Source organism: Momordica charantia (genome assembly GCF_013281855.1).
Source record: "Momordica charantia cultivar OHB3-1 chromosome 10 unlocalized genomic scaffold, Mcharantia_2.0 BLBB01000010.1, whole genome shotgun sequence".
Taxonomy (NCBI): Eukaryota; Viridiplantae; Streptophyta; class Magnoliopsida; order Cucurbitales; family Cucurbitaceae; genus Momordica; species Momordica charantia.
Genome location: NW_028275158.1, coordinates 2,209,200 through 2,224,428, shown reverse-complemented (window position 1 = coordinate 2,224,428; position 15,229 = coordinate 2,209,200). Strand labels below are relative to the sequence as shown.

The following is a 15,229-nucleotide window of genomic DNA, read 5'->3' as shown; positions in this document are numbered from 1 at the left end:
ACGTCAGCAAGAAAAACCACGAGGCTCTGTTTCACCCACTGTCTGAATATAAAAAACGAAGGAATCTTCCAGCAGGACTGCCACGTGTCGCAAATCGAGCGATTACTACGAAATTTTAACCAATCACGTTCGTGAAACTGATCGGATCTCTTCCCAAGCTCTCGTCCACGAATTCTGATATCCCATCTCCCGTCTTCATTTCCTGCTGCCACGTGTCCAATTTTCCGCTACTAGTTTTATAATGAAGGAATAGTAAAATATTCTTCAACCAACGACGAAAAAAAAAAAACCTCCCCAAAGTCGAAAGCTTTCTGCAGTTTCCCCGCCTCACTGAAGAACCCACCTAGGGCTCACCTTTGTGTCGCTTCTGCTGTGATTTTGATTCGATCCCAAATCCTCCTGTTTTCTGCCGAGTTTTGGGTTTTCTGAGAAGTTTTTCGGGGTCCAGGTGAGTTATTTTGGTGGATCGCTGATGGTTCTGCTGTTTATTTCATGGTTTTTGTTGTGGGTTTCTTCCTTTTGTTTTGATGATTTGATTTATTAGCTGTTTGTGGGTTTATAAGCTCTTTGGTTGCTGAGAAAGTGCTTTATGAGTTAAGAAAGCCCTTGTTGAATTGTTTAATAGGAGTTTGTTTCGTTGAAAGGAAATTAATTGTTGAGTTTTTGATTGATTGACGGATGGGTATGGGTTGACAGAAAGAGAGGATGTTTATTCTTTGAAACTGTATTCTTTTATGGCTCTGGCTCAAAGGTTTTTTTTCCCCAAATAATTTTGAACTTTCGTCGTGTATGACTGATAAACTCTTTTTTCCCCCTTTGGAAACCTTTTGAATCAATTCTCGCTATTGAGATCAATTTTGGGTTAACTTGTTGGAAGGGAAATGATAGATCTAAAAAGAGTAAATTTAATTGTGTTGCGTGTTTGTGTGGACAGTAACGCAAAGGTAACAACTTTTCTAAGATTGAATAACCGGGATTCACAAACAATACAAACCCAATTACTCAATAACTTATGAACCCCCCTGAAAAAGAAAACGTGCCATCAAAATCTTCATCCGTTTGATAGAATATTCTCCAAATGTTCCTTAGGACTTCGTTGCCTATGGTGGTTCTGGTTCCCACTTGTAGCTTATCTCAATTATTTTTTTTTTACTGGATAAAGTAAAAGAAATCTTACTAAGAGGGAACACGCAGTTTTCTTAGCACTTCCTTTTCTGTTGGTATGTTTCTGCTGTTTATGCCCGTTACACTCTCCATAGTGAGTTTACAACCTATGTATGAATCTGGGAAAATGTTGTGTCATTTTTTCTCCTATTCTTCATACAGATTTAACTGCTGGGAAAGTTCAGGATCGAGACATGAGATTGTATCAACCAATTTTATACATCTTAAATGGTTGATAGAGGATCTTGAAGGAATGTCTGACTTGTGTATGTATAAGGTAGAGTTTCATTTTCCCATTTTTCTCTTTTTTTCTGATTATTGGTTTGAACTAATGTTGATTTTTTTCCTAGTAGAGATGCCGGATACATCTGACATTCATGGCTTTGTGTAGTTTGTTTGCTCATCTATTTGCTGCCATACTCAGATTTTTTTGTATGTCCAAGATTTTGATTATCCTTGAAGCATTTTTTTAGTGCAAAAATCTAACAGTAATTGGAAGCTGGGATGCCTTCCCACACATGCTCGGGAAATATGCAAGGGCAATAAAAGACCAATAGGAGATATGGCTGAGTATTTTAATTGCCTACTTACAGTGGATTCACTAATAATCTTCCTTAGGCTATCAACAAAGCTTTTTCGGATACCCCACGTCTGGTGCTAGGGCTGTCGTTAAACTCTTGTGACAAGAAAACGATGGTTTCTGGACCAGGTTGTAAGCTTCGATGTTCTAGATATTGTTATTATTATTTTTCTATTGAAGAAGTAGGTTCATGAGGAAAATGAAAGAATATACAAGAGACGTACCAAAAAAAAAAAAAAAAAAGAAGGAAAGCCTAGGACAAAAGGAGCCAAAACAAAAAGCTAACAAACTACACAAATACGAGAAAGAGCCTTACTTCGAAAGAACAAGAGATATAGGACAATCACTAAATTCCTAGGTAACAGAGACCTAAAAGGAGACATCAAGCCTAGCTGAGGCCCAATACCACCTAAAAGTCTCCACATCTCTAAAAACCTTCCTATTTTTCTCGAATGCTATTTTGTCGGGTTACCAATGTTCTCTAAGCATTTGGAATTCTCTAATGGGAATTGTTTGGTTGTTTTTTTTCTTTCTTTTTTCCTTCCTTTTTTTTGGAGGATTGCTAGGTGCGGATAGTCTCATTTGCCTTCTTTCATCGTACCTATCACCTATCTTCCTTGAAATATCCATAAGTGGATTTTATCCTCTTCCGTTTTGTGGAGCCTACCTCACAACTTTGGTTTCAAGCGTCCCTATCTCTCTTTTTTTGACTAACTTCTATTTTCCCTAGGGCTATGTATGCTAGTATGTGGACCCTTAAGGGGATATTCTTAGTTTCCTATTCTCTCTTTCTTGTGATTCTCACCCTTTTGCACCCTTTTGTTCTGCTCACTTTAAAGGGTTAGGATCTACAAGGTCAATTTTTTTATTTTTTTTTTGCTGACATGTTTAACATGGGAGGATTAAAACTATTGACCTTATCCAAAGGTTGTCTTGTATTCTATTGAACGCCTTAGTGTGCGGTGCTTTTGAGATTAGTGTGAGTCTATTTAAGAGTGTTATTGACAATATGGATCGTGCCAGTTTACATATTTGATTTTGGACAATTTCTTAGAGATTTTTGGGTGCATTTAGCTTGAAACAAATCATGTTGATCAATTTTTTTTTTTCAATTTATTTTATCTTCTATTTGTGTCACTATCTTTCCCTATGAAGATTTGAGCAAATCTTGTAGTATAGGCCCGTGTAGTATGTGTGTATATGTATATGTATGTATGTATATTTTACTTATATGCATTTGGCTAGAGGCCCAAATTGTTGGTGCAAAGCTAAGTAATCTTGTAGATTTGCTTATATAGCAGTAACCTTTTTTGGTTACTATTGTGTCTTCAGAGGTATGTATCTGTTTTGTATTGCCAATTTGGCTTCCAAATGAATGTCCCTTTTTCTAATTCCAACTCTAGACCCATCCATATAATATCATCTTATTAACAGGACTTTTGCAATTCAAGTTCAAGCTAAGGACCATGAAATGGATGCAGTAGTATAATAAGATATCACTGGTATTTGCTGATCTTGTGGTTGGTCATAAGTTGGTGTAGCTGATGTTGCCATTGAGGTGAAGGCGACATCATTAGTAACCGGTATTCTGAAATCCTTAAATCTGCTTCATTCTTAATCAACATGTCTCTGCATATTTTGTTACTTCTACAGTTAAAAAAGAGATTGACTTTAGCTTCTTGATCCACATTGAAGGCTGAAAATTATCACTGATTCACTCTAACAATCTCTCCTTGTTTTGTACTCCATAGATACAAGTAACTAATGGTCAATAGTCTATGCAAAGCTCTCGCTTATAGATGGGCTCTGTATTATTCTTTTTTTTTCCAGTAAGTATCGAACTATTGATTAAAAGAAATTCAAAACCAAAAGTCCTATAAATTAAATCTAAGATTAGAAACTCTTAACTGAAGGTGGATATGTGGCATTACTTATTTTCCTGGAGCAAATGAAGCAATAATTTGAACAGTTTGTGATAGATCCTTCTACCCTTTATTATACTGATGTACATGATGTTTTAGATGATAGTTGAGAATTTAAGAATTTAGCAGTCATTTCCCTGTTAATAATCATCATTGACTGTATCCTGTGGGAGCAATATGAAGTGGTTAAGAGTCCAAATGATTTCTAAAAAATTAATGATAAGGATGTAAATGGTTTGTTTATGCAAAAATCCTTGAACTGAAATGGAACATTTGTAATTTCAAGGATTGAATGGAATAAGTGTGAAAGTCCATAGACAAAATAGAATTTAAACTTCATTTAACCATTTTATGGAATGTATTTATGTCTTGTGGTTTGGTTTTGAAGCTGTGCTACAAAAGTAACTCTATTTGCTAGAAGAAGGGGTTACCCATGTAACCATCAATTTTAACGACTCAATTTCCTTTCTGCACGTAGTGCTGGTATTTTGTAATTAGTTCAACTGTCTAATGCATGTTGAATTGGCTTCTGACTATTCTGTGATATAGCAACTTTTATCCGAACATTTGTATAGTGTAAGGGAAAAAGATATATTTTTCTTTTATTATAAATTCTCCTGTCTCTTAGCTTACCATCTGGTAATGGTGTTGCAGCTCAAGGACAATATTTGGAATGATTTCACTGAGATTGATGATTATATAGTGCCTCATATTGGTGAACTTTGGGATCTATTTGAAGTACAGAGTGGTAGTCTCGAGAAATCTAGGCGTGAAGTTGTTGGCTTTACAAATGATCCTTACTCTGCAACTAAGTTCAGTTTTCATGATAGGGAGAAAGTAAGAATACAGACATCGATCATGAAGGATACAGTCTTGGAAAAAGATTCATGGTCTCAAACACCTGATGGTGTTCCTTCTTCATTAAACAGTGACTCATTCAAAGATGTGAAAATGGAATCAAGTAGTCTTAGTATGTCAAACAATGGCTTTAAAACAGGCGTGGGTACAGATCTTGATTACTGCACAGATGATCGTATTGTAACCGACAATAGTGCTGCAGACGAGAATGACATGTATCAATATTCTGTCAGTCACATGTCCCAAACAGATAATGATATTAGTTTTCTTGACGATGATCATGAAAACAAAGAAAATACTGATCTTTTGTATTATGGGTGGCAAGATATAGGAAGCTTTGAGGACGTCGATAGGATGTTTAGGTAATGTTCAGACCTTCCTCATTAGTTGTTTTTACATTTGTTTAGAATATGTAGGCTGAATTATTTGAATCTCCCTGTGATTGTGATTTAAACATGAATACAGAAATTGTGATTCAACATTTGGGCTTGGGAATCTAAGCAATGAAGATGACCTACGCTGGTTTTCCCCATCCCATGGCTCTGAAAAACTTGAAGATCCATCAAAGCCAAACTTCAAATTTTCATGCTGTGAAGGAAGTACAATAAATGATGCATCGGAATTTAATGAAGATTCTAATCCTGTGAATTCAGACCCTTCATCTGATGGTTTGAACAGAAATAATATTTTAACGGGGTGCAAGGTGAATGATGGGATTACAGATATTGGTGAATCTCCTGCTATTAGTCACTTATCAGCTGCTGACGTGTCAGATATAAAAAGCAATTCTAGAGGTGACTTGATGCCTAAAAACCAGGTTAGTTACTCTTCTGCTAAATTTTGCTCGATTCTAACTTTTATGAATCTATTCTTCATCCTCAAACCAAGAATAATCCATTTTATTTTTAATTGATGTCTTCACTCCCCAAGCTTGTTATAATCATCGTAAGAGAGAAGTGAAGAAGGAAACATATAGAGTTTCATGCAATGTGAAGTACTGTAGTATAAACTCTCCAGGCTCATTTTTTAGTTAAATTATTCATCTCTTCATGGATTTTTGGGCATGTCTTGGTCATATCAATATTATCATAATGAGTTGTTTTTTTAAATTTTATCGCCACGTATCTTTATCCTTCTACCTGTATAGAGGCTGTCTTTTCCCAGTTTAATTTCCAGATGAACTAAATTCAATTCTAAATTAATTATCTTTCTCCTGATTGGTGATTTCTTTCAACAACTTATATATATCGATACTAGACAATCATTTACTACTGAAAAACTGTCCAAGCACATCAGTCTGGAACTGACCAAATTGAAAACTCAAGAGTAATGGACAAATTTTTTCAAGGCATAAATAAAGACCAATACGTAATATTATGGAAAATCTTCCCCATCAAGGTTTTCAAGGCATAAATAAGGATCTAAATCTGATTCCTTGAGTGATATTCAAACAAAAGTTTGTGTCTGCACCTGAAGTATGGTACCGCCTATTAACAAATTTTGGTGTCTTCAGCTCTTTCTTGTACAAAATCTATAAGTAACGACCTCCTATTTCTGCAGGAGTCATCTTATGCATCTAATCAACTACAGTCTATACCTAGCTCTCATTATCCTTCCTTTGACGCTGCAACAGTTGCAGCAAATGAAAACAGAGAAAAACTGTACCACCAGGATTTACAATCCTCATTCAATAAGAATTTTGCTTTTATGTCTACGCCAAGCACAGAGCCATTCAATACTTCGTTTCCAGTTAGGAAGCAGGTGCCACGGTCTGAAAGTGATATTGATGATGGTCACAGTGAAACTGGAGTAGTTAGCAGAGGAAGTCGAGCCGAATTAGATTCGTCAAATACACAGGATAAGTCTTGCAGGAGCACTATGCTTGATGGAATCTCTTTGGAAGCAACTAGTTTTCGCCAGCTTCAACAAGTAATGGAGCAGGTAGTAACACTTCCCATGCTTTTTGCATAAAAAAACATTGTCCTTTGTCTATTTTGCACGGCGAAAGTCTCTTATCTAAAAAAAGAAAAAGGTGTTTACATCCATACCGGTAGTTCTACTTCCTTTTGGCAGTTAACTAGTCCATGGTTTTCTCATTAGAATTGTGTTTTAGTTTATGATATTTATATTTAAAATACAATATGAAAGAAGTGATGAAATACATAATACTTCAAGTACTTAAAAGAATTTGAAAATAAAATCTCAAATACATACAAAGGTTTTTCAAAATGACTCAATATCGTATGAAAAAAATTCCATTTTGTTTTGTAATTCTATGCTTAAAACTTTAGATAAAAAGTTGCCAAAGTGAACATAGTTAACTGGTAATTGACATATATCTCCAACCAAGAGGTTGTGAGTTCGATCCCCACCCCACATGGTGTGCTAAAAAAAGGAAATATATATATATATATATATATATAGATAACAAGTTATGATGCTCTTTTCTTTCTTAATTTTTTTTTTATTTTATCCTATATTTGTTTTTTTATGTAAAATATATTTTCCAAACAAAAATAAATAAATAATCAAGCACTTTAGTTCAAGTGTTCAAATAATAGTCCATATCCAGTGTATGTAATATGTATCTGACATGTATTACGTCACAAGTTTATCCATATGTTTATGGATATTTTTCATGACGACAAGATTAAAAAATGATTTGATGATAAACATTACCATGAAATGTGAATACTGTGATATTGTTCTCAAAACTAACTGCTTGGAATCACTTTATTCAGTTGGATATTAGGACAAAACTATGCATAAGAGATAGTCTATATCGCCTGGCTAGAAGTGCAGAGCAGAGACATAACTGTGCTAATCTTAATGAGAATATTGGAGAAGATAAACTTGTGAGAATCGCGCCGTCGATTGATCAAGACACAAACAGGCAAGTTCTTGATTTTTACTCACCTTGTCATTTCTGGGCATAGTTTATCAAGTATTACTCTTCTGCTTTTACTTCATGTTGCTGTCCAGTCACGCTCTTCAGTTTTCTTTTTCATTACCTTCCAGCAGTGTGTGTATTCTTATGCCACCTTTAGTTCATATGAATGAGGATAATAGGAAGTTGGAATGAAAGACAATTGAAAAGAGATTATAGAATGAAAATAAAGTTCTAAAATTATATTATATTGAACCGAAAGCCTTTTTTTTTCCCTTCTTGTGTGTATGAACAATGCAGCTGAGTTTGAGCTTCTTTTATCTTTTTTTTTTCCGTCTGTGGAGTTGTTTCCAAATTTCTTACTGTGGATTTCGGTTTTAACAGGAGTGGAGGATTTTTGGATCTGGAAACTGATACCAATCCTATAGACCGGTCCGTTGCTCACTTGCTATTTCACCGGCCTTCGGATCCATCTATAATGCCTGTTGGTGGCAACACCTTGCCTCTGAAATCTCACAAACTGGTAAGCTTTTCACATCTTTCAGTTTCCTTTCTGAACTGTATGGAATAGAATCATCTCCAGTTTGAGAAACTCAACAGTCAAGAGGTTCTTATTTCTTCTTGGATGTCGTTTGTCTCACCACATCATCTTGACACGTTTGTAAATTTTGCATAAAAATACCAAGATGATATAACACGGACTGAAGAAATGAAGATGAACCACCAAATTTGCATTTCCCTTATCAGCATACTTCCTGTCCAACGGATTCACTGTTCTGTCACCAATCTGCAGGTGCCACCCGAAAAACAAACTTTCCAGGACGAAACCGGTGGAGTTGCTGCTGCTGCTTGTGCCGATCAAAAGCCATTGGCGAATGGGAAGAAACTATGAGCAGTGAGCTCTGTAAAATATTGTGTAATAACACGAGTGAGGCCCGGCACCGATGCATGGTGTGATTCGATAACTTTACGATCTTAGAATCTGTGTGATATGTTCCTGCCATGCATCCTTGTTGGTCCAGTTAAAATAGGCTATAATCTTCTCGTCGTCTTTGGCTAATGTATTCAGATCAGAGCCTGTGTTAACTTGTACTGATTTACAAAAAAAAAGTGTTAATGTGCATTAGTTAATTGCTTTGATAGGCTAATCTCTGTTCACAGGCTCATGTTACTTACCTACAGCACAGTCAACTGGTGGAAGACTCCTCTCTTTTGATTGATTTCTTTTTTTTTTCTTTTTTTGGCTCTGTTAGGAAGATGGAATTTTAAATCAACTTAGTTTGTATGTTTTAGTGATTTAATTGGGTTTAAAGTTTAGATTATGCTCTGTATATCTCTCTATTTAGATGAATAAATTGTGGGTTTTTGTGCAATTCTGGTGAATTACTTGAACTTTGGGCTAGTCTGTTATTAAATTTTTTAGTTCAGTATAATGAGGTAGGTTCAATTGAGCTATGTTTACATCGGCGTGATTTGGATTGTTAATACCATTTTTCATTGTAATTGCAATAATTGTAAGAACAATTTTAGAGAATACAAATGATGTATTGTATCATGTGGTATAAAGATAACTGATTCTTTTTTTTTTCAATAAATATTTAGGGTGTTTTTCCTTCCCTACTCCTTATTTAGGGGGAAAAAATATTGTTTGGTAATATTTATTTAGGGTTTGAAGGAATACTATTTTAGATTCTTTTACCCTATTTCAACAAATGGCACCATTTCTACACATCTTTTTATATATATTAAAAATTATTTTTCATAACTATAAAAATAACAAAATTATATAATGATCTTCAATAATTATTGTTTTTTTTCAACAATTTCCTCGGTAACTAGTAAGACGTATTATTAATAATAAATTCGAAACAACTTGTTTACATAAATTTTTGCATTATCTATAGTGTCGTTAGTTTTTTTTTAGTACAACATGTTAGGGTGGGGACAACTTCTTGGTTGGAGATATATGTTAATTACCATTGAGCTATGTTCGCTTTTGGCCAATAGTCTCATTAGTTAAAGACTGAGAAGGTGACTTAAATAAAGTATTTTTTCGAACCCATCAATGATTATTTGAAAAAAAACTAAAAACAGATCAATTAAATTTTGTAAAATTTGTCCTCAACTTCACTACGTACTCGCAATTTTGTTATTATAGCCAACTTCAACATCAACCACAATCGCAAGCTATTTTTTCTAACTTAATTATTTTAATACTACTTCAGATGTAAAATTAAATACTAATCATAAACCAGACATGCTCATGACAAACAAAAAGTGGCGAGACTCGAAAAATGTAGTCATTATGTAATGATGTAGTTGAGTTCTATATTGAATAGGCGGTGTGTTTCGAAGAAGAGAAGTTGGTCTGGATAAGGTTGGAGGGATGGATAACTATTTGAGGAGAGATTCAACCCTACTTTGTCTCGAAGGAGGATTAGTAGGAACATGATTAAAGTGCCATGTTGGTTAGATAGGGTCGGAGAAGAGAAGTTGATATGGATAAGAGTTAAATGAATAGATGACTATTTGAGGAGAGATTCAATGACATTTTGTTCGAGAGAAGAATCCGTGAGAATAAGATCAAAGTACTATATTGATTAGATTGGATTTAAGAAGAAAAATTGTATAAGTGAGGTACGACATCTCAATTGGTACGAATGAAAAAGTCAGAGAATAATATCACATTATTGCTCCTAATTCTTTTGACGTGTTGTTAAATTAGGTCATTTTTTTTAGTTTACCCACTAATTTTCAGTAGTACTCAACGTAGAGTATATAGCCCCTGCTCCGTCCTCTTCGTCTTCTTCGCCAATTTTGCCCACACAAACCCCTCGTTCTCCTCCTCAATACAAGCTTCCTATCACATTTTTCTCTGTGTTTTTGCATCTTCCCGCCAATTTTGTACCCTTCTGTGCATTCGTTCGTGTGAGCTCTTATGTGTCAGATAAATTCGAGGATTCACTCAGCAATTTCGGAATTTTTTGCGAGGAAACTATCCCTGAAACTGGGAGTATTAGAAGGAAATTCACTGGGATAATTACGATGCGAGGAAGTACGGGGCGTGGAGCTGTAAAACGAAAGTTGCTAGATTTCAGCGATTGGGGTAACGCAGGCGACGCCGAAGAACAGGTAGAGGAGAAAGAGAGGGTGCCACTTCGATCAAGTTACGTTTATGGTCTTGATATGATTGAACACCGAGCATTTCCGATTTCAGGTATGCCTCAAAACGAGTGCTGTGAAGAAAAAATTGTGGGTTTGTTTTTTGGGAAGAATTTCGGGGGTTCTTGGGTAATGCTCACGGGAATTGCTTATATGCTTCATCTTCCTCCGCTCTCGTGTTCTTATGGGAGTGGACTCAAGTGGTCTGGAGAAGTATTATAGCTCTGTATAGATTTCCATGATATTTGATGGTCTTTTAAATAACATTAGACGCTAGGTAGTTAGTGCCTAATATCTGTTATAGCAGATGGGTTTAATTGGTGAAAATGGGAATTCCTGGTGCTTACGAGAGGGGTATCAATTTTGTTGTTTTGTGATCATGAGAGTTTTCATCTGACTTGTACTTCCGTTTTAGGATACAAATTTTGTGGACGGGACCCCACTACATAAAGAACTATCAGTTTCAGCATGAGGTATCCATCTGTTAATATGTGTGTGCACTACCGCTAATTCAGCTTTTATGTTGCGAATTCCTGTTTCAACAGCATTATAAATATAAGTAAAACTTTTGTTGACAATGATTGTAGGAATTAATAAGGGTGCGTTTTCGATATATATTTGTACGTTTGATTTGATCGGAGTGAATATAATACCCGAAAATGATGACTTGAAGTTTAGTTCTTAATCATTACATCTTCTGTGAAACTGCCCCTGTTCTGCACTGATAGATTACTAACTTGTAATTTGCAAAAAGTACTAATCTCGAACATTCCTTGTTAGATTTCACACCCACCAATGTCCTTCCTTAGAATCCATAATACATTATTCTATGTAACGAACAAAGCAAAAGAAATTATGATGTGCAATGTTTTGAAGCTAGTAAGCCGAAATAGCATGGAACACTTATACTTATCATCCAACAATTGAACATAACATTTAGCATGGTGTCTATCTTCGAGAAATTTATGAATCACTTGAGATTCTTTACTTCTTAATCCTCAAAATTTTTTTGCAACCGTTTCTTGTTTCTTTTTCTACTCACCAGCTTTGATTCTGGATAGTTGCTTTTCAATTACTGAAAGCTATTGACAAAAACTATTTTTCTATTTCTCTTGTTCTCAGACTACTGCCATGTAAATGGAGGCAGATTTCCTTGTTCAGGCCTTCATTCCAAGCTTGTTGCTCTCTGTATTCTACAGAAACAACTACTCCCAAGTATTACTTAGATGGAGTTGAAAATGAGGAAAAGGAAATTGATTTCAATCGACTATTCCTTCGCTGCACAAAAGTACACCTCGCTAAGCATCTTCATACCCTACTTGTGGTGTCTGGGAAGGCTCAGAGCATATTTCTTTCTGCTAAACTCACCAATCTTTATGCTTTTCTTGGCGACATATCATCCTCTCGCCGTACTTTTGACCAGATTCAGGCAAAAGATGTCTATACATGGAATTGTATGATATCTGCATATGCACGAATCGGCCACTTCCATGAAGCTGTAGATTGTTTCTATGAATTTATGTCAACTTCTATTCTTCAGCCTGATTATTACACATTTCCTCCTGTAATAAGAGCATGTGGAAATCTAGATGATGGGAAGAAGATACATTGCTTGGTTCTAAAGTTGGGTTTTGAATGTGATGTATTTGTTGCTGCTTCTTTGATCCATTTTTATTCTCGGTTTGGCTTTATCAGCTTAGCCTGTAACTTATTTGATAACATGACAATTCGAGATATTGGTACTTGGAATGCAATGATTTCAGGGTTTTGTCTTAATGGTAAAATTGTGGAGGCATTGGAAGTCTTTGATGAGATGCGACTTAAGAGTGTGACTATGGATAAAGTAACAATCTCAAGTCTACTTCCTATTTGTGCGCAGTTGGATGACATAATAAGTGGCATCCTAATTCATGTCTATGCCATTAAGCTCGGGTTAGAATTTGACTTGTTTGTGTCCAATGCATTGATAAAGTTGTATGCCAAATTCGGTGAACTGGGAAGTGCAGACAACATTTTCAATAAAATGGAAGTTAGGGATGTTGTATCTTGGAACTCATTGATTGCTGCATTTGAGCAGAATAAAGAGCCAATGGTGGCACTTGAAGTGTATCAAAAGATGCATGCAATCGGGATTGTGCCCGACTTGTTGACACTTGTGAGTTTGGCTTCCGTAGCTGCTGAACTTGGAAATTTTTTAAGCAGTAGGTCTATCCATGGATTTGTTACAAGGAGAGGTTGGTTTCTACAAGATGTTGTCATTGGTAATGCAATTATAGACATGTATGCTAAACTGGGTTTTATAGGTTCTGCACAAAAAGTTTTCGAAGGACTTCACATCAAAGATGTGGTCACATGGAATAGTTTGATTACAGGTTATTCTCAAAACGGTTTCGCAAATGAGGCAATTGAAGTGTATCATTTGATGAAAGAGTATAGTGATGCAGTTCCTAATCAGGGCACTTGGGTGAGCATTCTAACAGCATACTCCCAAATGGGAGACTTGAAACAAGGGATGAAAACTCATGGTCAGCTGATAAAAAATTGTCTGTACTTTGACATCTTTGTGGATACTTGTCTTATTGATATGTATGGAAAATGTGGAAGATTAAATGATGCAATGTCTTTATTCTATGAAGTACCGCATAAAAGTTCGGTTTCTTGGAATGCGATCATATCATGTCATGGACTCCATGGAAACGGTTTAAAAGCTGTTGAGTTATTTCGGGAAATGCAAACTGAGGGTGTGAAGCCCGATCACATCACTTTTGTATCTCTATTGTCTGCTTGTAGCCACTCAGGTTTGGTTGATGAGGGTCAATGGTGCTTCCAGTCGATGCAAGAGACGTATGGGATAAGTCCTAGCTTGAAGCATTACGGTTGCATGGTCGATTTGTTTGGTAGAGCTGGCCATCTCGAAAAGGCTTATAATTTTGTTAGGAATATGCCAATACAGCCTGATGCGTCTGTGTGGGGTGCACTTCTTGGTGCTTGTAGGATACATGAGAATGTAGAGCTGGTTAGAACTGTTTCAGATCACTTGTTGGAGGTTGAATCGAAGAATGTTGGCTACTACGTTTTGTTATCGAATATTTACGCGAAACTCGGACAATGGGAAGGAGTTGACGAAGTACGATCGTTAGCTAGAGACCGGGGATTGAAGAAGACTCCTGGGTGGAGTTCAATTGAAGTGAACAAGAAAATTGACGTGTTTTACACTGGCAACCAGACACATCCAAAATGTGAGGAGATATACAAAGAATTGAGGCTTCTGACTGCTAAAATGAAGAGTCTTGGTTATGTTTCAGATTATAAGTTTGTATTGCAGGATGTGGAGGACGATGAGAAGGAGAATATCCTCACTAGCCATAGCGAGCGATTGGCAATGGCATTCGGGATCATCAGCACACCACCGAGAACCACTCTTCGAATCTTCAAAAACTTGCGAGTTTGTGGGGACTGCCACAACGCCACCAAGTTCATATCTAAAATTACTGAAAGAGAGATCATCGTGAGGGATTCGAATCGTTTCCATCATTTTAAAGACGGAGTTTGTTCTTGTGGTGATTATTGGTGACATTTTCAACAAGAACATACAATATTCACTTTATTCATTTTTGTGCCAAGACATGTGAAGGGCATACAGGGCACAATTTTGCTTTTATATTTTGGCAACTTGCATTCGAGTGAATATGGAGCTGCATTTCTAACACATTTTTCACCAGTTTTGTAATGAATGTTGTGAAGTTGAATTTGTCACCCATTAATTTATCTAGTGTATGTTATTTTCCCCTCCATCCATTTTGTACTATTGGTAAAAGTTTAGGTTCTTGTGGTGTAATGGTTCCTGTTTCTAGTTACTTAACAAAATCATAATTTTTATTCTTATTTGTTATTGTATCTATATTTTTTTTTCAAACATAAATAAAATTTTATTTTATTATTTTTTAGTTATAAAATGCACAATAAATATAAAAAAATATAACATAAATATTTTGAATATTTGATTAGTTGCAGCTCGACTGTCAAATTTTATTTTTTCGACCCAAAATTTTCATAAGAAGTATTTTTGTCCTTGTAAGAACTCTTCTTGAATTGTTTTACAATAACTTGAATTTGTACAAAATATTTGACTTATATATAATTCTTGAAGAAAAATTTCTGAAAAAATAAACCTTATTTGATAATTTAATATTTAGAGTTGGTTTGGTATGATTTTTTTTATTCTTTTTTGCAATTCGGATGAAGTGAATATCTATTTCGTAGATTTGTTTTTTTTTAAAACTGATTCTTTTATTCTCTGATACATCTAATGAAATTTTGAAAACATTTTTTTTATTATTTTAAATGTTTTTAGATTTTAAAAAATTAGATAAAAACTTTAACAAATATACTATTAAACTTATCTCATTTTTTTTTAATTTAAAACAGGTAAAACATTAATTATATAATATTTTCGATTAATAATTATACAAAATTTATATCATATATTAATAAATTAATTAATAACATTTTAAATTGAAGTAAATATTTAGTTGTTTATAAATAGAGTACTAAATGCACGTTTGAAAATCTTTTAAATTAGGATTCAATTAAATTCTTTAAATTTTCTAATAAATACATCTTTTCAAGAAGTTTTAAACCTAGACTAAAATATTT

At 34.9% G+C, this 15,229-nt stretch overlaps 2 protein-coding genes across 5 annotated transcripts; both read left to right on the top strand.

Annotated features, from left to right (window-relative positions):
* The first annotated feature begins 255 nt into the window (after window positions 1–255).
* Window positions 256–8,559, top strand: LOC111011514 (dentin sialophosphoprotein-like protein). Of its 4 annotated transcripts, none has more exons than XM_022285306.2 (10): window positions 256–448; window positions 1,327–1,441; window positions 3,179–3,327; window positions 3,496–3,573; window positions 4,321–4,886; window positions 4,990–5,341; window positions 6,085–6,465; window positions 7,266–7,417; window positions 7,796–7,934; window positions 8,205–8,559. In XM_022285306.2, exons 4-10 carry the CDS (start codon window positions 3,544–3,546, stop codon window positions 8,301–8,303), a joined length of 1,719 nt encoding a protein of 572 aa, XP_022140998.1. In that variant the 5' UTR covers window positions 256–448; window positions 1,327–1,441; window positions 3,179–3,327; window positions 3,496–3,543; the 3' UTR covers window positions 8,304–8,559. The 4 variants fall into 4 exon arrangements, with proteins under 4 accessions (XP_022140998.1, XP_022141000.1, XP_087974922.1 ...); XM_022285308.2 differs by having other exon boundaries at window positions 8,098–8,559; XM_088118796.1 differs by lacking the exon at window positions 3,496–3,573.
* A 1,101-nt stretch (window positions 8,560–9,660) lies between these two features.
* On the top strand, window positions 9,661–14,365 carry EMB2758 (Tetratricopeptide repeat (TPR)-like superfamily protein). Its single transcript, XM_022285510.2, has 3 exons — window positions 9,661–10,628; window positions 10,989–11,046; window positions 11,696–14,365. The coding sequence occupies exons 2-3, from the start codon at window positions 11,042–11,044 to the stop codon at window positions 14,145–14,147; spliced, it is 2,457 nt and encodes an 818-aa protein (XP_022141202.1). The 5' UTR covers window positions 9,661–10,628; window positions 10,989–11,041; the 3' UTR covers window positions 14,148–14,365.
* The last annotated feature ends 864 nt before the right edge of the window (window positions 14,366–15,229 follow it).